Raw genomic sequence first — 22,534 nt, 5'->3', positions numbered from 1 at the left:
ACCTCTCCGTTTACACGGAGTGACAAATCCCAGTCTCGATTCGTGCCAACCCAACAGACACTTTCGGAGATACCCGTAGTGTACCTTTATAGCCACCCAATTATGTTGTGACGTTTGGCACACCCAAAGCACTCCTACGGTATCCGGGAGTTGCACAATCTCATGGTCTAAGGAAATGATACTTGACATTAGAAAAGCTTTAGCACACGAACTACACGATCTAGTGCTATGCTTAGGATTGGGTCTTGTCCATCACATCATTCTCCTAATGATGTGATCCCGTTATCAATGACATCCAATGTCCATGGTCAGGAAACCGTAACCATCTATTGATCAACGAGCTAGTCAACTAGAGGCTTACTAGGGACATGGTGTTGTCTATGTATCCACACATGTATCTGAGTTTCCTATCAATACAATTATAGCATGGATAATAAACGATTATCATGAATAAGGAAATATAATAATAACTAATTTATTATTGCCTCTAGGGCATATTTCCAACATAATCTAGTTCATATCGCTATGTGATTAACACCCAAAGATTACTAAGGTGTGATTATGTTTTGCCTGTGAGAGAAGTTTAGTCAACGGGTCTGCCATATTCAGATCCGTATGTATTTTGCAAATTTCTATGTCAACAATGCTCTGCACGGAGCTACTCTAGCTAATTGCTCCCACTTTCAATATGCATCTAGATTGAGACTTAGAATCATCTGGATCAGTGTCAAAGTTTGCATCGACATAACCCTTTACAACGAACCTTTTGTCACCTCCATAATCGAGAAACATATCCTTATTCCACTAAGGATAATTTTGACCGCTGTCCAGTGATCTACTTCCTAGATCACTATTGTATTCCCTCGCTTAACACAGTGTAGGGTATACAACAGATCTGGTACATAGCATGGCATACTTTATAGAATCTATGGCTGAGGCATAGGGAATGACTTTCATTCTCTTTCTATCTTCTGCCGTGGTCGGGCTTTGAGTCTTACTCAATTTCACACCTTGCAATACAGGCAAGAACTCTTTCTTTGACTGTTCCATTTTGAACTACTTCAAAATCTTGTCAAGGTATGTACTCATTGAAAAAACTTATCAAGCGTCTTGATCTATCTCTATAGATCTTGATGCTCAATATGTAAGCAGCTTCACTAAGGTCTTTCATTGAAAAACTCTTATTCAAGTATCCTTTTATGCTATCCAGAAATTCTATATCATTTCCGATTAGCAATATGTCATCTACATATAATATCAGAAATGCTACAGAGCTCCCACTCACTTTCTTGTAAATACAGGCTTCTCCAAAAGTCTGTACAAAACCAAATGCTTTGATCACATTATCAAAGCGTTTATTCCAACTCCGAGAGGCTTGCACCAGTCCATAAATGGATCGCTGGAGCTTGCACACTTTGTTAGCTCCCTTTGGATCGACAAAACCTTCCGGCTGCATCATATACAACTCTTCTTGCAGAAATCCATTTAGGAATGCAGTTTTGACATCCATTTGCCAAATTTCATAATCATAAAATGCGGCAATTGCTAACATGATTCGGACAGACTTAAGCATCGCTACGGGTGAGAAGGTCTCATCGTAGTCAATCCCTTGAACTTGTCGAAAACCTTTTGCGACAATTCTAGCTTTGTAGATAGTAACACTACTATCAGCGTCCGTCTTCCTCTTGAAGATCCATTTATTTTCTATGGCTTGCCGATCATCGAGTAAATCCATCAAAGTCCATACTTTGTTCTCATACATGGATCATATCTCAGATTTCATGGCCTCAAACCATTTTGCGGAATCTGGGCTCATCATCGCTTCCTCATAGTTCGCAAGTTTGTCATGGTCTAGTAACATGACTTCCAGAACAGGATTACCATACCACTCTGGTGCGGATCTCACTCTGGTTTACCTACGAGATTCGGTAGTAACTTGATCTGAAGTTACATGATCATCATCATTAGCTTCCTCACTAATTGGTGTAGTAGTCAGAGGAACAGATTTCTGTGATGAACTACTTTCCAATAAGGGAGCAGGTACAGTTACCTCATCAAGTTCTACTTTCCTCCCACTCACTTCTTTCGAGAGAAACTCCTTCTCTAGAAAGTTTCTGAATTTAGCAACAAAAGTTTTGCCTTCGGATCTGTGATAGAAGGTGTATCCAATAGTTTCCTTTGGATATCCTATGAAGACACATTTCTCCGATTTGGGTTCGAGCTTAGCAGGTTGAAGCTTTTTCACATAAGCATCGCAACCCCAAACTTTCAGAAACGACAACTTTGGTTTCTTGCCAAACCACAGTTCAGATTGTGTCGTCTCAACGGGACGCGGAGTATGTGATCCCGGGTGCCTGTGAGCTCGGAATCACACCCGTACAGACTCGCTGTAAGATTCGCTTAATACAATGACAGGGCGGGACAGCGGGATCACGCGGCGCAGTGAAAAAATCAAAAAAACTACTGACATGTGGGCCGGTTGGGACGGATGGCCGGACGGCGTCCACGGTGAAACGACCGAGCCGTGGATCGAGATGCCGCGGGCCTCCTGATCCGTGGACCAGAACACCGGCTTCCGGTAGCTGCGAGACGTCGCGCAGTAAATGCGTGTAGGTGCGGCGCTGATAGGTAAGCCGGCTGAATCAGGATAGGTTTACTACTCGGGCGGCCGGACAGTGGGGATAGCTACTGCGCCGACGGCGGCAGCTCCATACAGAAATCTCAGAAGAACACCGGCTGCCATGGAGTTCCTGATGCAGCCTATGAACAGGTTAGAATCTGATCTACGCCCCCGTTTTGTTGAAGCGAATCTGCTTGTATTACCGGGAGTGCATGGAGCCGCACTGACGGCTCGTGTTGATTTTGCAGACCACTACTAGAGGAGGTGAATGACAACAACGGCAGCCTAGATCCTTTGCTGTTCCTGCCGAGCGACGCGCCATGGCTGGATGTACCACCGGTGGCAGCTTCTAGTGCAGACGGACAGATCTGCCCGGAAGAGGAGGCGGCAGAGGGAGGGAGTGAAGAGAAGGAGCAGAGTTCAGAGCAGTCAATAGAGCAAATGGACCCCAAAACGCCAGGATGGACACAAAGGTACTACTGATTCCAAGTTTTAAATTCATGACGGTTTGAAATTACAGCAGTAGATATATCAAAAGGAAAAACGTGGCTGTTGGCATAAGGTGATAATGTGTGTGGATATTCAGACCTTGCATATCATCTATGATTTGTCTTCTGGAAGGAAAAAAGAGATGTGATAGCATATTAATTGTGTGGATTCGCTCATGCATTGCAGATATATACGCTTTCAGATGCAATAATTATTTATGGGATATTGATATGGGCGGGGGCTAACATTAGGCTGGATGATATGTCAGTCGTACATGCTTAAATTTTCAGTAAAACAGAGGAACAGCTCAAGTGAAGTCCTTTTATATTTGAGTAGATTACATGAGGGTTCCGGATATACATTTGCATATGTAGGTGCGTTGGATCTTGCAACCAAAAAATGTATAGCCTGTCATGTGGACAAAATGTTTCTGCACATTGGATGGAAGAGAGTATATGCATCCTAGATGTAGCTGATTGATATATCAGACTTGCATAATTCAGTTTCAGCGTAGTTAGCAAACATCTTATGTGAACTTGTTTGCCAATTAAGCAGAGTGCGCGTGGGTGCTGCTGCTCCAGGTAGGACTCCTTGTGCAGATAGAGTAACCGCATTCGAGAAGACTGTACGGCAGTTTGCGGAGTATCCAGGAGACATTGTAATTGTTCCAAAAATAGGCACATCATTTGACACGCTGGGTGAAGCTTACGACTTCTACAATTTATATTCTTGGGAAAAAGGATTTGGCATTAGATATGGAAAGAGCCGGCTAAATGTGAACCGGACGAAATGCATGCAGGAGATACTCTGCGGATGTGCGGTAAGATTAGTCCTATCAGAAATTAACACACCTGAATGTATAATTTGAACTGAGAAATTCTGTTGTGGCATGTATTTGACTGTGGAATATTGTTTTTTATATCACCAGGGGAAGCCAATTGTGGAGAACACGCGGTCTTGTCGCTGCCAGTGCCCTGCACTTGTAAGGCTGTTGCGGTCAAAGGATAACGGATGGTACATAGCAGAGCATCGGGATGTGCACAACCATGCGTTGACACAAACATATGGACAGACACTCCATTGGCCATCGCACAAGCATATTGATCAGTACAGCAGGGACCTCGTGAAGCAACTGAGGCAAAATAATGTGAATCTCTCAAAAGTTTACAGCATCATCGGAAGCTTCTTTGGGAAGATGGAGAATGTACCATTCACGAAGAGGGCTCTGCGGAATCTGTGTGGGAAGATAAGCCGGGAACAGTCAGAAGATGATGTAAGGAAAACGATGGAAGTATTGCAGGAACTGTGTTCAAAGGACCCCCAGTTCACATATCGTGTTGATGCAGACAACGAGGGTAGGATCAGCACCTTGATGTGGGCTACAGGGAACAGCAGGCTGCAGTACAATTTCTTTGGTGATGTGGTTACATTTGACACAACATACCGGACAAACCTATACAACATGCCGTTTGGTTTATTTGTGGGCGTGAACAACCATTTTTAGAGCATAATCCTGGCTGGAGTTTTGGTGCGAAATGAAACAGTCGAAACATTTGAATGGGTTTTCTCAGAATTCATTAGGATAATGGGTGGTAAGGCACCGCAAACAATCTTGACAGGTTAGTGAAAAAAAAATTGAGACTGAAATAGTTTCTTTGTAAAATAGTGACATCCAGAGGGTAATTCTAATGGTGCTCCATTTCGTAATTTTGCAGATCAGAACAGGGCTATGGAGGTGGCCATAAGTAATGTGATGCCAGGTACAGCTCACCGATGGTGCAAGTGGCATGTCCTAAAGAAGGCAAAAGAGTCACTTGGACCATTGTATTCAAAAAATAGTGACTTCCGGCCGGAGTTCCACAAGGTTGTGAACCACATGCTAACCATAGAGGAGTTTGAGGAGGGATGGAAGTACCTGATAGAGAAATACAATCTGAAGAGTCATGATTACATGACAAATTTGTATGAGATAAGGCACAAGTGGGCGAAACCTTTCTTCAAAGGCATGTTCTGCGCAAAGATGACTAGCACACAACGGAGTGAAAGTTCTAACCACATGTTAAAGAACTATGTGCCGCCTGGGAGCCCAATGCATATATTTGTCAGGAAGTATATGAACTTAATATTTGACAGGGAGGCAGAAGAGAATTATGAGGAGAAGCGTACAACAATAGTAAGCAAATTGTACATGATAGATTTTGATTATTGAACGAATGACTTGATGCATGGACTAACGGTACATTCTTTCCTTGTCCAGGGGAGGCCATTGATGCGAGCAAATTTGGCTACAGAGAGGCATGCTGGAAAAATATACACTAGGGCTATGTTTGAGCAATTTGGACATATATTCTATGAGTGCGGTGCGTACCAGGTCGAGGAGATTGAGAAAGGAAAAGAGTACATTGCAATACATACAGATGCAGCGCGCAGGGAAAAGTGGTGTAAAACGTCATACAAGGTAACAGTTATGGAAGGAGGTGAGGAGTTTGACTGCGAGTGTGGCCAGTTTGCACACATGGGCTTGCTCTGCAGCCACGCCCTGAAGGTGATGCACCTGTGTTGGTTATCGTGAATTAATTACCATTTGAAATTATCGAAGAAGGAAGGTGTAGCATATATCTAACAATCGGTGTCATCTGTTAATGTTGATAATTGCAGGTAATGGACTTCATCCGAGTGACAGAGATCCCCAAAAAATACATTCTAAAGAGGTGGACACGAGACGCAAGAGATATTCTTCCAGCACACCTTGCACATTACCAGCGGGACAATGCTCAAGAAAACCCATTCAGTTTTCGGCATTTCAATATGTACATGCAAGCCATGGAACTTGTCAGGATGGGAGACTGTAGCGTGGCCGCCTATGAGCATCTGATTTCATTGTTCAAACATTGTGCATCAGAGATGAAGCCATTTACAGATGTGCGGGATGGTTTAGGTTTGGAAGACAAGCTAGGAGATAATATGAAGGCCCCGTTGACACCATGTGCCGGAACAGAAGGTGAACATGTCACAATTGGGGATGGTGACTGCAACTCAGCAAACGAGTCTGGTAATGTTCTCTCAACCTTGATGCCACCAGCTAAACAAAAACAAATGGGAAGACCAACGACAAGTAGAGAGAAAGCGCCCTATGAGGGTTTAAGCAAGAGAACACGATTCTGTGGGATCTGCAGGCAGCAAGGTCACAAACGCACAACATGCCCTAAACGGGGGGACGTACCGAAGCAACCTCGAAAGCCAGCGAGATGCAAGAACTGTGGCATTGAAGGGCACCGCCGGAACAATTGCCACAAGGCTGGAGAACTTAGGCTGACGTAATAATGTGCAAGCTAATGGATCATGCAGTTCTATATGTGAGATAGTACCGTTAAGCAATTAAAATAACTTGTTCTAAGTTTGAATTATGGCTGAGCGAGTATAACCTGTAATGGATAAGTGAATTGGTTGTGTCAGTACCATGTGTTCTGAATTTTCTGAAGTCTATGAACGAAAATGTGATAAACAAGATCATGCTTGTCATGTATGGATTACGAATGCATGAGTAAGTGCGTAAGTATGTTTCCCAGTGACTGTGCTAGCTTCCAATACTTTCACCTACCAATTAGCTTGATGAACATGGTACATAAATAAATGCAGATGACAACTGTTCTGCCAGCAGGTGTAGGTTGGTGCGCGGGATTCTGTTTGAAATTTGAACATGACGAGCGGGAGATAGACCGTCTGTGTGTACAAATGAGGGATGCGCTCGGGCCCCCGGAGGAGCTCGTATCCATTCTATGTCGAGAGGTTGCTAATGGCAGATTCAGCGGATGCGAGTACTGCATCTTCTTTGACATTAGGAGAGGATTGCTCCAATGGGAATGGCCGCATCGAGGTACGCTAAATCTGCTATTTGAACACTGCATGCATGGCTCCTTCTCCCTAGTTAGTCAACACTTGCTTGTTCGTTTCAGCCATACAATCAGTCTGAAGCATCAGTTAACCAAGGGGATGATGCTCTCCACGCAATCAGTGGTAGCTCGGTGGTGTCCTCTCTGTCGCTGCAGGTGCTCTGCCACCTAGTGTTTCTTGTTAATACTGTAACAAGTTTAGCTAACAAAAATATGCATTAATTTTAGGTTGATGGTGTAGAGGATGAAGGAGATGGAGATGGTGTACAAGAACTGCACGCTGCAGATGAGGAGCAAGCCTGCGGTGATGCAGAGGAGGGGTACGGAGAGCACGACCCTGATGCCAATAACTCAGATGAAGTTTATGTAGATGCAAGTGATGAGTATTTAAGCAATGATGATTATGTAGAAGAAAGCACCCCCGCAGTGCGAAGCGTGCTAGGCTGGACTAGTTATCTGTATTGTGTGTTGTGGTGTGCCCATGCTGCTTAGGTAATGATGCCATTGCCTTGATAGTCAGTCTGTTCAATTAGAAAAAATGGTAGAATGTGTCCATTTCACCTTTAAGCTGGGTGGTGTTAAGATCAGTTGTAATCTTCTAGTTCGGCAGGTTTCTATGTTGGGGTCTTCAATTTAATAATGTATGTTCGGGGTGAGTGAGGTATTGTTAATTATGTGATTGGGGATCATCTCTTGTACGTGATCACATATTAAACTGAATGACGTATAATATTATATTCATGCATGGCTAGTGTCATTATATTAGTATATCGGACCTAGTTGATGTTCGAACGTAGGCATGCAGAACGTCATTAGCGGCGTGCGTGTAGAAGATTCAGATATAACCATTGCATGCACAGCTCTGCATGTGTGTGCATGCGTTTGTCCTCATGTGGTTGTGTGCCAATGAAAAGTCAAACAGAAGTGTGTGGGGGGGCTGACTGAGAAACATCCCCTGTGCTTGTCCTGTTGGAAATTTCGAGCTGGACCCCCCAATAAGGAACTTTCTTCTTAAAGTAGTACTTGCAGGGAAAGTGCTGGTCCTAAACTGGACAAGCAAGTTGCAATAAAGCGTGATCCCGGCGGATATTTGTAAAAAGTACGTCCACCCTGGGATCTAGTGCGACATGATTGCTGCATGCAAGCCATCAACCACGTCGATATAGGGATTATTCGGGTGGTAAGCATCCAGATTTGTGTTTTGACTGACGTGTGTCAAAATAATACATGTTCTACGCGTACAACTGCATGTAACGGACATGTGCCGTAGTCCAGGATGCGCAGCGCGGGAGAATTCCCGCCCGTGTGTTCTAAAGTTTGTGGTGTGGATGCACTTGGATAATTGTAGATAAAAAAACAACGCCAATGGACAGTAAATACCAAGTGGGTGGGTAGCTGTAATAGTGCAGGCGCCGGAGCCTGGTTTTAACCCCACACTGCGTGCCCTCCTCTGCTCAATTCCCCACTCAGCACAGTATGCCTCTATTCTAGGTTTGGAGCTTAGCAAAGAAAAACCAGATCTGAAGAAACTCCAGTGGACAGCGGAGGAAGCTCCTGCCTTCTTGGTAAGCTTAGTCCCGGCCCAACATTTTTTCCCCATACTCTCCGGATGACGGTGCTTCGGGCTGTCATTTTCTTCGATCATCGCGTTTCTAACCGCCGGTTTTGCTCCGCCGTCGCCTACTTCATGGTTACCTACGTAGTTTTGCTGCTCCAGTCGATCTTTTTGCCACGGCTAGCTGGAGCCTCTACGTACTTTACCTGACCTTTGTTCTGAGATATGAAACACATGAGGGAAGTAATCGGATTCGCTTCTTTTTGCTGTTCGCAGATCCGAAAGGGGAGATGGCTAGGCCTCCTGGGACGCCGAAGCGACCAAGATCGCGCAGCCGCAGTAGGGGAGGCCGTAAGAAGAGAAACAGGCGTTCTGGAAGCGATGCCATGGTGGTGGTCAATGCACCAAGACGCGAGCCAGCTTATAGATCAATGTTTGCCGCTGCATCCTTCCTGGGCTTGGGTACTCTATTTTACCATGCAATGGAGCCGAGCGGCATGGCTGGCTTGTTGACAAACAGATATGCCGGACCAGTAGATAGGGTTTTCACTGCTGAACAAATGGGTAGGATTGACACTAGAAATAGAACACTAATGATGCCAGATGGGCAAGTTAGAGCAATCCGAGATGTGGATGCTGTTATGATCCTAGGCGTACGTGGCCATGGCAGGATAATAGAGTTTGGCACGCCTACAGATAGATCTGGTCTTGTTAGGAGGATCAGAGGGATGATAGGCCTGGGAGGTAGAGGTGGACTAAAGGTTTCTGATCTTGAGTATGTAATTAGTAGACTAAATCCCTGCTGCATGAACGAGCAGGAGACCATAGCATTCGCAGTAGCATCCACCTTGTTGGCTGTATCGACTCTCTTGGGTCCAAGGCAGTCTGTATCTGCCATTCCAGAAGAAATATTGCCACTGGTACAAGAGCCATGGGCCATAGGCGAGTACAACATTGCACGGTATGCAATAGATGTGCTGATGGTTTCTGCTGACAGATACCAATCGAACGTGGCGTCTGGGGCTGAGAATGCTATCTTGGGTGGACATTCCAATTTCTTGCAGGCAAGTCTTTCATAACTGAAGTGTCATTCTTGCAAACAGAAATATGCTCAACTCTTTAATTACACAACTTTCATACTCATGCTAGAAACTCTATTTGCATGTGCAGTACTTGCAACTAGACTGGGTGGATTATGGCTTTGCAAGCTTGAGGTCCAACCTTCTGCCAAGAATTTGTGCTTATTCTTCTCCAATAGTTAAGAAATTGATTCAGCTAGAGAGGGAGAACCCAGGAAAATACCCTGTAAATATTATACTGACACCATATTTGGAATAAGAAATAATTATAAATATGTGTTCAGTGATCATGTGAGGACTACCAACTGTGAATAACACAAATTTGGGTTGCAGACAAGGCCGGAAGGCTACCTGGAGCAGCAAGAGTGGATGTGGCATCCTCTGATGGCAGCAACAGCTAATTTAGTACGTCACACACTCTGGAATTTGTCTACGTTTGTATTGATCCCTATACATACTTATGAACTGCATGACATGTATTGCCAATCCAATCAGTTGTTCGCGTGCGCCAACGAAAATGGAGTATATACCCATGGTGAACGTATCTCAGACGGGGATGCAAATGCAGATGGAGGCGATAGTTCAAATCCAATCATCCATGAAGAATTGGAAGATAAAGCACATGAAAATAATGGATCGCATGGATGGCAGATATCAGTGTGGGATGAAGCGAACGAGTGTAGTGAGCCAACAGGTTAGTAACAATAAGCTCGCAACAGTGGTCATTTACATGCAGCATTCCTATTATTACATATTATGGAATACAATGATATGCTGAGCTGACGGAACTCAAAAATTTCAGTGCCAGAGTATGACACGTATGGTGAGGATGATGATAGTCAGCAAGTGCGCACTATGGATTGTCCTGGTTTGCTTGATATTATCACAGGGCAAGATAATCCCTCGCAGTCAGTGCTTCAGAATGATGAATCAGGGGAAAATGACAGCTTCACAGCCTCCCGGTCCAGGAGCCATGGTAATGATTTGTTACTGAAATACACAATTGGAAAAGTTAAGTATGCGATGGATACGTAATTTGTCAAAAGTAATGCACATTTAATGTACTTTGCAGAATATAATGGAGACATTTCCGAAAGTGAAAGTGAAGGAGATGTTATTCAGGTGGTCATCACTGTGCAAGGCACGTCGGTGAACCACAACAGAGTACCACTATATTTGTATGTGGCACCGTCTGGAATATGAACTGACCTTATAATGGTTAACTGCAGAGGCTCAATCTCCAGATATCAATGATGACTCTAATGAGGATCGCATTGTAATTAATGAGGGAGGCTATGAAGCTCGAAGAAGGAGCCGCATTGTGGAACCAGAACCAAATGACCATGGGAAACAGATAATGGAACTAGAAAGTGAGTTCGAATCTTCAGATAGTGATGAAGATGTGAGGACACAGTATGAACGCATAGGAAGAAATCATATGAGGGTCCTACACCGTGAGGGTAAGTTTATCGATCCATAAGCACTGTCTTATAGATTGGCATAATTAAATAAAAGTTTGAATAGTATGAAGATTATTTAATTGAGAAATGTAATTCATGCAGAGAGACGTCAACGAGCTCTAGCGCTACGTAGAGGCCCCGTTATAAGCATCCCAGGTAATGATATGTACTGGAGATTAATATTCCATGTATACTGTGTATGCAATATGGTTTACCTTTGTTCTAAATATACTACGAAAATGTTGCCAGCTCTTCCAGGGATTCCCTCACCCTGCACACAGGTTGGACCAGATGTAAATCATGCGCCATCAGTGATCGATCGGACAACCTTTCAGCCTGCAGGTTCGTGATCAGTAGATGAATAAGTTTTCATTGCATACTGTGAATAACATTTCTGGGTGAGCGGTGCAGGCGTGACATATTTCTGTCGAACCGGTGTTTATTCATTAGTTTACCTTTGGTCTGACATTACTAAAAAAATGTTGGCAGCTCTTCCCTGTATTGCCTCGGCATTGGCCCAAGCACGAACAGATTCAAATGATGCACCAGCATTGGTGGCGCTCCCACCATTTCAGCCTGCAGGTTAGTGATCGCTAAATGAATAAGTTCTCTATGCAGATATCAACAACAATGTGGTAGGCGAAGAAAAGGAGTGATTTTTTAAAAGAAACTTGTGTTTACGCAATGGTTTACCTTAGTTCTGACAGTAATAAGGAAATGTTGGCAGCTCTGCCAGGGACTGCCTTGACGTCGACACAAGCTGGAGCAGTTCCAAATGTTGTGCCGGCAGGGGTCACACTCCCAACATTCCAGGCTGCAGGTTAGTGATCAGTACATGAATAAGCTATCACTGGAGAAATGAATTAAATTGTGGGTGAGCAGCAATGGAATTGGTTTTTTGGTGATAAGCATGTGTTCTTGCAGACGACACTGCGGTTGCTATGTCAGAACCAACCATACCTCTTCCAATATCACCAGTGACACCGGCAAATGCAATAGTGCGAAGTGGCATTCCCTCATCTGCGGAATATGTCGTCGATCCAATTCATAGAAGCGACAATATCATCCAATTCATAGTAGCAGTCCATATCAATATGGTCACGGATCTATTCAATTGCCTGGTATTATGAGTGAAAGTTGTGTGACATAGGAACCCTTTCTGGACATTGACTTATTTCTAAACTATCCAAGTAATTGCAGAACATAATACTGCATCAGGAAATGTGAAGACAGAATATGTTGAAAGAGAGCGTGTTCGAACAGAGTTGATGCCAGGTTATAACGCGTGGATATGATTGTCAATATGTTAATATCTTTCTATCATACCTGATTCATTCTTCACGAATTTTTTATTGTATTGCAGCTAACCTAAACATTCAGGAGGGGGCTCAGAACAGAGGAAACAATAATAGCCTCAAGTTTCAAACAACAATAAATGGTGAGTTATCTGGGTACATATGAGATGAATCTTACAACTAATTCGGTTCATGAGAATTGATTGTATGCCTGGAACATGTAGGGCTAAGATATGTTGGAGCATCGCCGCCAATTGGGTACGGTGGCATGACACAAAGAGAAGGAGTTACATATGACCTAGCAGCGACTATGAATCCACCAGATGGTACTATTTCTGAGAAAAACTAATCTTCGTTCAAATGTGTCATTTCCAGTTTTCATTTTAAGGCATTTACCATAAGTGTCCGGCATGCAGATATTGTCACTGGATGCGGTACCTCAGAACCAGGGGACATGATGCGACGGAAGCGAAGTGCTAATAGAGGGAGGCGGAAATGCCGCCAAAGAAGACGCCTTGAACGAGCGGACAGACACGCATCATACATACAGAGTTCAGACGAATGCGATGACACTGACGACGGAGGGGGAGAAAATTTGACCAACGCCATTGCAGTTGTTAATGAAACAGAGATAGATGCTGCTCACGTTCCCCCTTCAACGGGGATCGTCGAAGATGCAGCGGAAACGGTAGGCAGGGGTGTCTTTCAGAGCAACGCAGTATATGTATTCCCAGGAATAACTGGTAAGCAGCCAGTTATGAAATTGTATAAATGCTATGATATATCAATGAGGCCACAGTAACACATACATATGTCTCTCGTACCAATGCTATCAGTTAGGAAAATAGGTGGAAGCTCAGCCGCAGTGAATGAGGGGGGAGGAGCTGGGCATGCACTAAACCAAGCTGACACGAATGTCCAGGAGCATATAGGTTTGTAAAATGTAAATTCAAAATAACTATGGTACATTGTTAGGTGCAAAATAACAAGCTTCATGCATTAATCTCCAGGAGAGGGAGCTGAGGCCATGCCAATAGGCAGAGGTGTTCTTCGTAGCAGTGCTGGATATGTATTCCCCAGAATAACAAGTGAGCAAAATCAAATATCGTAGCTTATAATAGGTGGGCATACATGAAATGCATGACGTCACTAATATGGCTGATATGTTTGTATGAACAGTCAGGGCCGTGGGGGAAAGCTCGGCGGATGTGAATACTGCTGGGATTGAAGCACATGCAATGAACCAGCAACCACCAATGACTGATAACAACCAAGGTGCATATTCATATCTTATGTAAATCTGTGCACTTTAGGCATGTCTCTTAGTGATGAATAACGATTTGCATACCCAGGACCGGGTGCAGGAGGGAATGTTTTCTCACTCAGGGGAACCGGTGTGGTGTCAGGCCGAATGAATAGGAATCTGAGATTGCACGTAGGCATGGTGAGGACCATAGTAAAAATGGAAATGAGTGATAGGGGAGACAAGTTCCCAGGTAAGGTTGGGCTAAAGCACGATGAGCCGCTTGCCAGGAATGTGCTTGATTTTTGGGACAAAATGTGCAGAAGTAGCACGAGGAACCTCAGCAGGTGAGCTAACTTATAGTTGTCTACACTACAACTGTACAATGAATATCATAGCTGACAATGCTATCTGGAACATGTATTTCTGAAAAATTTCAGGAAGTGGTACAAACACCTGGTCCCGTATCTGATAGTATTGTCGGGGGAAGATTTTGTGAATGAATTTGGGCCTAATGGGCACGTAACAAGTGTGGGTTGGGGAGCAGTTTCACGAGTGCTTACATGGAAGGATGGACAGATGTACGGTGACTGGGAGATCAGGTGGAGACATATATTTGACTTGCGTTTTGTGGTGAGTTTATACTTACGTGTACTGAAAGCTCGATGTTGTTCCCACCGTAACACAAGTGGTTTACATTGCATATGTTGTTTGCCAGCTAGCTCTCATGTACAGGTCATACGATTTGGACTTTGAATTCTTGAATACGATGATGAGTTATGAGGCACTCGGCTATCGCCTGCAATGGACAAAAAAGGTATAGTTTCAGCACGGAAAGAAATATGTTCACGGGTACAAATAACATTGCAAAATAAAATCATATTAATGACATGCATGCTTGCAGCTACTGCTCCCAGTTCCAATGATGGAAAGCTGGTCTCTATATGTTGTGGATGTTGAGGAAAGGACTTTGTTGGTCATGGACCCATGCGAGACGTCCGAGCCTATCGATGAGATGCGATACAAACATGAAGACAATGCAAACTTCATCCTTGCAGGACTTCGGCGATGCATACATGAGAACATCGCGGGGTGGTACGTCCCATCTCAAGGGTGGACCATCAACTACAACGTTGGCATGCATGATAGCTGTGAACTGTGAGTTTGCTCATTTAGAATTGACATCTGTATACGATGCTAAAAATAAAATATCTGACTACTTCTCATTTCGCTCGGGATATGCAGAGAGGACAGTTGGTTGCACGTTGTTAACTACAGCACGGAGTACAATGGCCTATATCTTCAGACTATGCTAACCCCTGTAAGCAGACGCATACATCAACATCTTGTTTTCTATTGTCTGTCATCATATTTAGTCATCACAGAGCAACGATGACAGCTTAATGTAACTTGTTTTCTGCAGAGCCGCCTTAACTATCTGCGTCAGTCAATTGCATATGAGGTTATTTCCATGAGGGGAACCATTGGGGAGCTTCCGGACTTCATGCTTGAGGAGGTGCTGCCATTCTAGGATGGCAGACGACAACAAAGTACATTTGGACCTATGATTTGCAAGCTCAACATATGATGGTTGTCGAAGAAAAGCGTGTTTGCCTCCGCGGGGAAATGTTAGTTGCCATCCCACATATATGTGGTGTGGTAATGGTTCCCCATATTTTCAGCCTCTATGCCCTTTGTGTAGTCGTGATTGTATTTCCCAGCGTATCTACCATCTCTTAGTTGGTGGCGAATTCCCTCTAAATCAGTCATGTGGAACATCTATCTATTTATTATGCCTATGCCCTTATCTGTAATATGTAACTAAGACATGTGTGTGGAACTATCGACTGTGATCACTATCCATGGTCATGGATTAGTATGTTGATTTGAACAATTATCTTAGCAATTGCTGCGTGATAACCAGTGAAAAGGGACAATTGTTTGCATGTAGCAAAAAGGATCGTGACAAATTTTGCAGTTCTACCTAAAGCAAATGAGAATGCTTGCGTACTTATGGTTGGGGCGATCTTGAGGATTATGATGACCATGATGGTAGAAGTGTGCACTGTGGATTGTGTAACTTAAAACAAGAATGGTTTCGCACACACAATGGGGGCGTGGTTGTTGATTGTGGCTATCTACGCATAAGGTTGATTGTGTGAACTCATTCACTTCACATGAACAAATGTAGATACGGTAGAGACCAACAAACCATTTCACATAATGCAGTCCAGATGATGACAAGGGGTTGGTACTTACACATCATAACTAGAGTCTCGCGCGTGGCAGATAGAACAAACCTATTATTAGATTGTACGGGGCATAAAAGACAATGAAGATAATACTACAGAATAAAGTCTCCATCACGACTTCGTTGCTTGGCCGGTTCACTCTGATTCAAATATAGAGTCTACTGGTGCAAGGAGACGCCACAATAGGTCGGACGCATGGGATGAGAAATTGCCCTGCAACTTCATGCACTCATGCAGGGTTTCCCGCTTGGTTTTCGATATGGTGTGCTGTGGGATATCGGCAGGAGCAATGGCAATGAGTATCAAACTTGTGGGGCAGAAGAATTATGAAGCTATGCATGGCAATTCTGTGCGAAACCAGAGTTCGTTGACAAACCTTGGTAAGGGGAATCTTCAACTTTTTCTCATTGAAGTGACGGGTGATGTGGATAACGCACGCTCCACTTTCATTTCTGAAGGAATGAAAAATGAAAAAATGCTTAGAACCAAAGAATGCCTTACTGTAATTCGAGACATATAGCACTGCTGTACCGAGTAAAAATGCTATCTGCAAGGGCGAGGAAATTCATCTTCCACCCATCTTTCTTGACTGGCCAACCAGCATAGTACTCATGGAAACATTTGAACAACGCATCATGTAGCTTCCAAGCAATGATCTCGTCTCTTGGCTCGGTTATGAGAGGTTGGCTGTTCTTGCTGTACATGGGATCAATGACATGTATCACGCAGGCAACCATGTCCCAAAATATCACAATCCATCCCTCAGGTCGTGGAACTGGCGTGAAGAGCTACAATACAGAGAAAGGCGACATGGGTGCAAACTTGTGAGCAAATTGGATCTACATGAAAAATATGGCATGGGTAACACTGAATTGCACACAGAGTTATTGTGGCGTACCAGCTGAGCTGATGTGATGTCATACTGCAGAACCATGGCACCTAGCGCCTTCTGGATGGACATCGTATGCAAGTAATCTTGTTCAGATAATACCAAACTCTGCATATATATATACATAAATCAGCATCGCGCGGCAACAAGAACCCGTTTTTCCGACTGAATTTTCATAACGAAGAACACATTACTTACTGAAAATTCAGGCTCTAGAGGGTGCCTCCATGTCAGGTATGGGGAATGTTTATCAGCTTCTTGGTCAGCCTGGCAATATCTTCTAATGATAACTGACATCATCTCATGATCAATTAACACGTCTCCAACCAACTGTTGTTTGAGTGCTAGCCCAGTGATTCGTATAAACCTTGGGTTCTCGTGCACAAGGTAGTTCCTGGGCATGATATAAGTGTGAATAGGAAAATTTAATCACCCATTTACAGAATGAACAGAAAGAATATCTGGGCGATTATAGATTCATATGGACACCTGGAAAGATCTTCCGGCTCAGCAGTAGCGAAGTACTCTTCTAACAGTTGAGATACATAAGGATGAGGTGGGCACGGGACAACACCCCTGATCCATGGGTCTGTCTGAAAACCAGGCTGGTGCACGTATTTTCGTCCTGGTAGTCCAACAGTCTTTTCTCCAAAAATAGTTGTGCTGCCATCATTCGGAAGATCAATAAATCTTTCGCTGATTTCCTGCATGGTATGCCTTGCAAACTGAAGTATCCCCTCTTTAAGTGTTTCAAGCAAATCATCATCATGTCTTGGCCTTTTTGCTTGTTGTTGATCTGGCAGTACCTCTGATACAACCCTGGTTGCAGACATGTCACCTACAGCATGGTCAAAAGTTTTCCATTCAAAATGACCACATTGCAAACTACAATTAGGACAACAACCATGATAACATGTACATTCCGCACCTTTGCATGCAGACATGTCGAGTCTGACGCCTGGCATTTTTGGCCCAGCCAGGGTCGTCATTGTGTCCGCTGCATAAAAAGGTAGTACTCAGTCAGATGAATGTGCATGCAAATCCAAATGTAGACTAGTTTCTTCATTGGACTGTGTTGTTCATGCACCTGGTGATGTATCGATTGCTACTGCTCTTGCTGGGCAGTCAGTAAAACCACGGGCAGAACAGCAGATGCACCTACTGCTGAGTGATGTCATGAGTTTGTCAATGAACTTGATCATGTCTGCCTGTATGTTGACTCTGGCATTGTTGATTTCACGCTGACACTTGGCATTCTGCTCCTTTAGCATTAAAGTTAACTCATCCCTAACCTAAAGCAGTGAACAAAAAGGGACAAGAGCTTCAGGCCACAACAGCAAAGAAAAAGTGCAAACAACGAATACGCCTAGTAGACATATTCAGCAGTGATACAAAAACACATGTGAGATGGATTATGCACCTACCAGACTTGGGTATCGGTTGCGTAGGTGGTCTGCAAAATCAGCTGGACCCAACACGCGTAGTGGTGTCTGCACATCCATGAGGATGGGTGCTTCTGAATAAGAACCTTGAAACGACCCTGCTCTCTCATTCATTCGATTTCCATGTTCCTCATTAAGATTGGATGGCTGGTGAAAACTTGCAACTTCTGGTGCCTGATTCGTGGCATCGTCAACACCTCCACGTAAATTGCAGCGAGCATAGCACAAATCACTACCCTGACGGATCTGAGATGCAAGACAAGTGATTATTATAGGCAATCGAAGAAGTGAACAGAAATAGTTAAAAGACCATGCTTTCTATTAATCAGTGTCGTCAGTACCATGCATTTTGAGTACGAAGCAGGGCCCTTCCCCAGGTCAGTTGCCATGGTAATCATTGTTTTAATGGTGGCCTAGTCAAACTCACTGATCCGAGGAAGAACATTATGCTTCTTATTGAAAATTCCTATGTCCACATTGTCGAGGAAAAAGACCTGAACAAACATAGTCATTAACAAGAGAGGCATGAGAGCTGAGGCGCACATAAGTAATGATAGAAGTAAGAACTTATCTGACCTACAAAAACAGATGACAGCCAACGAGGTTGGTGTTTGTGTTGTTGGCCATCATATCATTCTTCAGACGGCGGACTGCCTCTAGCAAGAAATCGAGGACGAACTCACACCAGTTGAATTGCGAGATATTCTCTGTGTTCGCAAGTGCTCCCCAGTAATCTATAGTACCATAATCATGTTTTGTCTTGGGTGTCAGTACATGCCCCATCACAAAAATGACAAATGCAATTTGGAAGCAGTCCTTCTCGAGCTTGCTGGACGACTCAGATATCTCACGCATGAGGAATTCCTCGGCAGCACGGAGGCTATGAACCCCAGTCTTGTCCATCCCTAGTGTTCTGTTTATGAAACTTATTGCCTCTGGCTTAATGAACCCATCACGCCCTTTAACACTACGATGGCCACAGGGTATACCAAACACCTTGTGCACATCCTCCGCAAAGAACTTTATGATCTTTGATTCGGACAGAACAATTGCTCGACGCCTAACGGATACCTTGCTCATAACCCAGGCACTGAACTTTAGATTAAGCTTCTGAATAACTGGAAGTTTGAGCATGCCGCCAAACCCGATTTCAGTTACGAGCCATCTTTTGTACTCATCGAAAGAATCGATTACTTCAACTGCTTTCTTGACTGATATCCGAGATGAGGGGGCTGGAGGTGCCTGTTCTTCAAGTGGTTGCTCTCGCCTGTCCATACCCTCTGGCGCTCCCTCGCAGCTACCAGCGTCAGACATGATACCTAAATCGAATTCAACAAAAATTGAGCTTCATGGAAAATGCAGGAACTTAAAGCAATGCGAATCATACATAGCATAAGTGCACATAAAATTGTACACCAATCACACAACAACTGCAACGACAAATTCTTCCTCCGTGCAAAGACGTCGGATGTATCGTAGATTTAAGAAAAAATTACAGGTACGTAAATCCAACCACTCATGCTGCCCACCCATTATATTAAATCGAGTGGTTAAATCACAAATCTAAGGCAAGCGGTGTACAAATCCAAACTAGTCTAACGATGTGCGAAGATCCAGATTTGCATGAGATCCGGTGCCCCTTTTGAATGCAGCGGAAGTTATATTATGCTAAATCTCTTATGCCATGGGAGCGGCGCAAACTTAAATACAGTACGAGCTTACCAGGGAAGTTCGTGCTGCTGGATGGGGGCGCCGGCGGGCACCGAACCGGCGATTGCTCCTGGGGGGCGAGGTGAGTGCGCGACGAACAAAACAAATGGCTGAAGTGGAGATCGGTTGGTGGGTGGGGGCTGGATGGAGCGGGTGAGATAAGGTTAGGCTGGAGCTGGTAGGTACAATTTATTGTGTCCAACCACGTGTCTACGAGTACGCGTGTCCGTCCTGGTCTACATAGTGTAGAAATTACATATCAGCTCTAAAAATATCAATTGGTTAAGTAGAACACTGGTTGATCCATAATTCAACATACTTGATTACTGATAAGATGACCGATTACATGAGTCTTACATGGATAACCCTCACACAGCTAAATCCCTGTAGATACCGGACCACTTGTTCATTCCTACTACCTAATCTACTGATTATGACTAGTACATCATCAGAGCCTGCGTCTATCTGCTAAGCAGGAATACTACTTTCATCACCGCCATCAGCAGTAGAAACAAGACCAACAGAATGGCCGCAGCTAAAAACACAAGCACACGAAGCGCGGTGGTTGGCGATCCACCCCGGTTGACCACGCTTGATTGGGCGCTGCAACGCCCCGGATCTGCTCGCCTATACGAACTCTGCGATGAAGGTACGATCCGGCCTGGGTGCTTCCGTGTACTGCCGGCTGCGCCGTACCCAGATGGTAGCTGAGCTCTGCGATGTACTCCTCCTTGGTCCTCATGTAGTTGCAGATGCCTGCCTGCAGTCAGAAATCAGAAGGCCATCGGCAAGGACTAGAATCAGAAATAGATTTCGAGGATGCTCGCGTTTACAAATAAACAGAACCGACTGCAGCGACCGAACTCACATCTTTATTGATGCACTTGTAGAAACGAACTCCAGCATTCGCTCCCGTACGAGCAATCCATGTGAAGACCCGGCCACCGCACTGCGGGCAGTTGATCAGCGGGGGCAGATCCTCGAATGCGGCGGTAGAGGACAAGGAAGACATGCTCCCCGGCTGGATTCGGTTGGTATGCTCGCACTGGTCTATCGGCCAAAGTACCTAAATCTTCACTGGTTCCAACTAGTACTCCCTCCGTCTCATCGGGTACTTAAAGGAGGAGGAGAAGGCGTATCGGAGAAGATTCGTAGATGGGAACCGCGTTGCCTTAAATGAGTACAACGGCTAAGGGGGAACAGAATGGTTGACGGGACGGAACACCTCGTCCTCCCTCCGTCTGATCCACCGGCTAGCTAACTGCCGGAGTTAGCTGAGCTGTGGGCCATGTCCTATTTCGGTGAATAGCGAAGAGGAGCATAGATGTCACCACGGCACAGATCGCGAGATATATGAGAGGTGCTGATTCCGAGAGCCTGTGAGCTCGGGATCACATCAGCACTTTCGAAGATGGTGCCCTATTTAACGTGAATGCAGCTGTCTCTAATGCATAACCCCAAAATGATAGTGGTAGATCGGTAAGAGACATCATAGATCGCACCATATCTAATAAAGTACGGTTATGATGTTCGGACACACCATTATGCTGTGGTGTTCCAGGTGGCGTGAGTAGTGAAACTATTTTACATTGTTTTTAACTGAAGGCCCAACTCGTAACTCAAATATTTTACTTCTGCGATTATATCGTAGAAACTTTCATTTTGTTACGATGATTCTCCACTTCACTCTGAAATTCTTTGAATTTTTCAACTGTTTCAGACTTGTGTTTCATTAAGTAAATATACCCATATCTGCTCAAATCATCTGTGAAGATCAGAAAATAATGATACCTGCCACGAGCCTTAATATTCATCGGACCACATATATCAGTATGTATGATTTCTAACAAATCTGTCGCTCGCTCCATTGTTCTGGAGAACGGAGTCTTAGTCATCTTGCCCATGAGGCATGGCTCGCAATCATCAACTGATTCATAATCAAGTGATTCCAAAAGCCCATCAGCATGGAGTTTCTTCATGCACTTTACACCAATATGACCTAAACGGCAGTGCCACAAATAAGTTGCACTATCATTATTAACTTTGCATCTTTTGGCTTCAATATCATGAATATGTGTATCACTACGATCGAGATCCAACGAACCATTTTCATTGGGTGTGTAACCATATAAGGTTTTATTCATGTAAACAGAACAACAATTTATTCTCTTACTTAAATGAATAACCGTATTGCAATAAACATGATCAAATCATATTTATGCTCAACGCAAACACCAAATAACACTTATTTAGGGTCAACACTAATCCCGAAAGTATAGGGAGTGTGCGATGATGATCATATCAATCTTGGAACCACTTCCAACACACATCGTCACTTCACCCTTAACTAGTCTCTGTTCATTCTGCAACTCCCGTTTCGAGTTACTACTCTTAGCAACTGAACTAGTATCAAATACTGAGGGGTTGCTATAAACACTAGTAAAGTACACATCAATAACATGTATATCAAATATACTTATGTTCACTTTGCCATCCTTCTTATCCGCCAATCACTTGGGGTAGTTCCGCTTCTAGTGACCAGTCCCTTTGCAGTAGAAGCACTTAGTCTCAGGCTTAGGACCAGACTTGGGCTTCTTCACTTGAGCA

At 44.0% G+C, this 22,534-nt stretch overlaps 3 protein-coding genes and 1 long non-coding RNA gene across 5 annotated transcripts; 2 read left to right on the top strand and 2 right to left on the bottom strand.

The window, feature by feature from the left end:
- Window positions 1-2,648: 2,648 nt before the first annotated feature.
- On the top strand, window positions 2,649-6,605 carry LOC119303868 (protein FAR1-RELATED SEQUENCE 5-like). The gene is made up of 7 exons (XM_037581017.1): window positions 2,649-2,770; window positions 2,869-3,093; window positions 3,665-3,929; window positions 4,038-4,728; window positions 4,825-5,282; window positions 5,367-5,654; window positions 5,768-6,605. The coding sequence occupies exons 4-7, from the start codon at window positions 4,695-4,697 to the stop codon at window positions 6,428-6,430; spliced, it is 1,443 nt and encodes a 480-aa protein (XP_037436914.1). The 5' UTR covers window positions 2,649-2,770; window positions 2,869-3,093; window positions 3,665-3,929; window positions 4,038-4,694; the 3' UTR covers window positions 6,431-6,605.
- Window positions 6,606-6,832: 227 nt separating this feature from the next.
- Window positions 6,833-7,698, top strand: LOC119303869. The gene is made up of 3 exons (XM_037581018.1): window positions 6,833-6,986; window positions 7,066-7,158; window positions 7,231-7,698. The coding sequence occupies exons 1-3, from the start codon at window positions 6,852-6,854 to the stop codon at window positions 7,492-7,494; spliced, it is 492 nt and encodes a 163-aa protein (XP_037436915.1). The 5' UTR covers window positions 6,833-6,851; the 3' UTR covers window positions 7,495-7,698.
- Window positions 7,699-10,259: 2,561 nt separating this feature from the next.
- LOC119303867 lies at window positions 10,260-20,057 on the bottom strand. 2 transcript variants are annotated; one of them, XM_037581014.1, is made up of 17 exons: window positions 19,940-20,057; window positions 18,794-19,536; window positions 18,559-18,711; window positions 18,200-18,463; window positions 17,863-18,067; window positions 17,704-17,772; window positions 17,265-17,613; window positions 16,974-17,169; window positions 16,785-16,883; window positions 16,418-16,674; window positions 16,263-16,338; window positions 14,284-14,433; window positions 12,057-12,214; window positions 11,790-11,910; window positions 11,552-11,672; window positions 11,312-11,432; window positions 10,260-10,626 (listed from the first exon to the last, which is right to left on the bottom strand). In XM_037581014.1, exons 3-12 carry the CDS (start codon window positions 18,613-18,615, stop codon window positions 14,371-14,373), a joined length of 1,635 nt encoding a protein of 544 aa, XP_037436911.1. In that variant the 5' UTR covers window positions 18,616-18,711; window positions 18,794-19,536; window positions 19,940-20,057; the 3' UTR covers window positions 10,260-10,626; window positions 11,312-11,432; window positions 11,552-11,672; window positions 11,790-11,910; window positions 12,057-12,214; window positions 14,284-14,370. The 2 variants fall into 2 exon arrangements, with proteins under 2 accessions (XP_037436911.1, XP_037436912.1); XM_037581015.1 differs by having other exon boundaries at window positions 18,798-19,536.
- A 168-nt stretch (window positions 20,058-20,225) lies between these two features.
- LOC119303870 lies at window positions 20,226-20,998 on the bottom strand. The gene is made up of 2 exons (XR_005148010.1): window positions 20,796-20,998; window positions 20,226-20,687 (listed from the first exon to the last, which is right to left on the bottom strand). It is a non-coding gene; the product is annotated as an uncharacterized LOC119303870 (long non-coding RNA).
- Window positions 20,999-22,534: the final 1,536 nt, after the last annotated feature.

Source organism: Triticum dicoccoides, chromosome 5A (assembly GCF_002162155.2).
Source record: "Triticum dicoccoides isolate Atlit2015 ecotype Zavitan chromosome 5A, WEW_v2.0, whole genome shotgun sequence".
NCBI lineage: Eukaryota > Viridiplantae > Streptophyta > Magnoliopsida > Poales > Poaceae > Triticum > Triticum dicoccoides.
This window is presented reverse-complemented; position numbering and strand designations above follow the sequence as displayed.

Excerpts from the sequence above, each read along its gene's own strand:
- LOC119303868 (XM_037581017.1), top strand. The coding sequence starts at position 4,695 with ATGGGTGGTAAGGCACCGCAAACAATCTTGACAG. Across the intron at positions 4,729-4,824 it reads ACCGCAAACAATCTTGACAG|ATCAGAACAGGGCTATGGAG; the intron begins GTTAGTGAAAAA and ends GTAATTTTGCAG. Across the intron at positions 5,283-5,366 it reads AGGAGAAGCGTACAACAATA|GGGAGGCCATTGATGCGAGC; the intron begins GTAAGCAAATTG and ends TTCCTTGTCCAG.
- LOC119303869 (XM_037581018.1), top strand. The coding sequence starts at position 6,852 with ATGCGCTCGGGCCCCCGGAGGAGCTCGTATCCATTCTATGTCGAGAGG. Across the intron at positions 6,987-7,065 it reads ATGGGAATGGCCGCATCGAG|CCATACAATCAGTCTGAAGC; the intron begins GTACGCTAAATC and ends TGTTCGTTTCAG. Across the intron at positions 7,159-7,230 it reads TGTCCTCTCTGTCGCTGCAG|GTTGATGGTGTAGAGGATGA; the intron begins GTGCTCTGCCAC and ends CATTAATTTTAG.
- LOC119303867 (XM_037581014.1), bottom strand. The coding sequence starts at position 18,615 with ATGATTACCATGGCAACTGACCTGGGGAAGGGCCCTGCTTCGTACTCA. Across the intron at positions 17,170-17,264 it reads GAGCCGGAAGATCTTTCCAG|GAACTACCTTGTGCACGAGA; the intron begins GTGTCCATATGA and ends TATCATGCCCAG. Across the intron at positions 14,434-16,262 it reads TGAAGATTCCCCTTACCAAG|GCGATAGCCGAGTGCCTCAT; the intron begins GTTTGTCAACGA and ends TGTCCATTGCAG.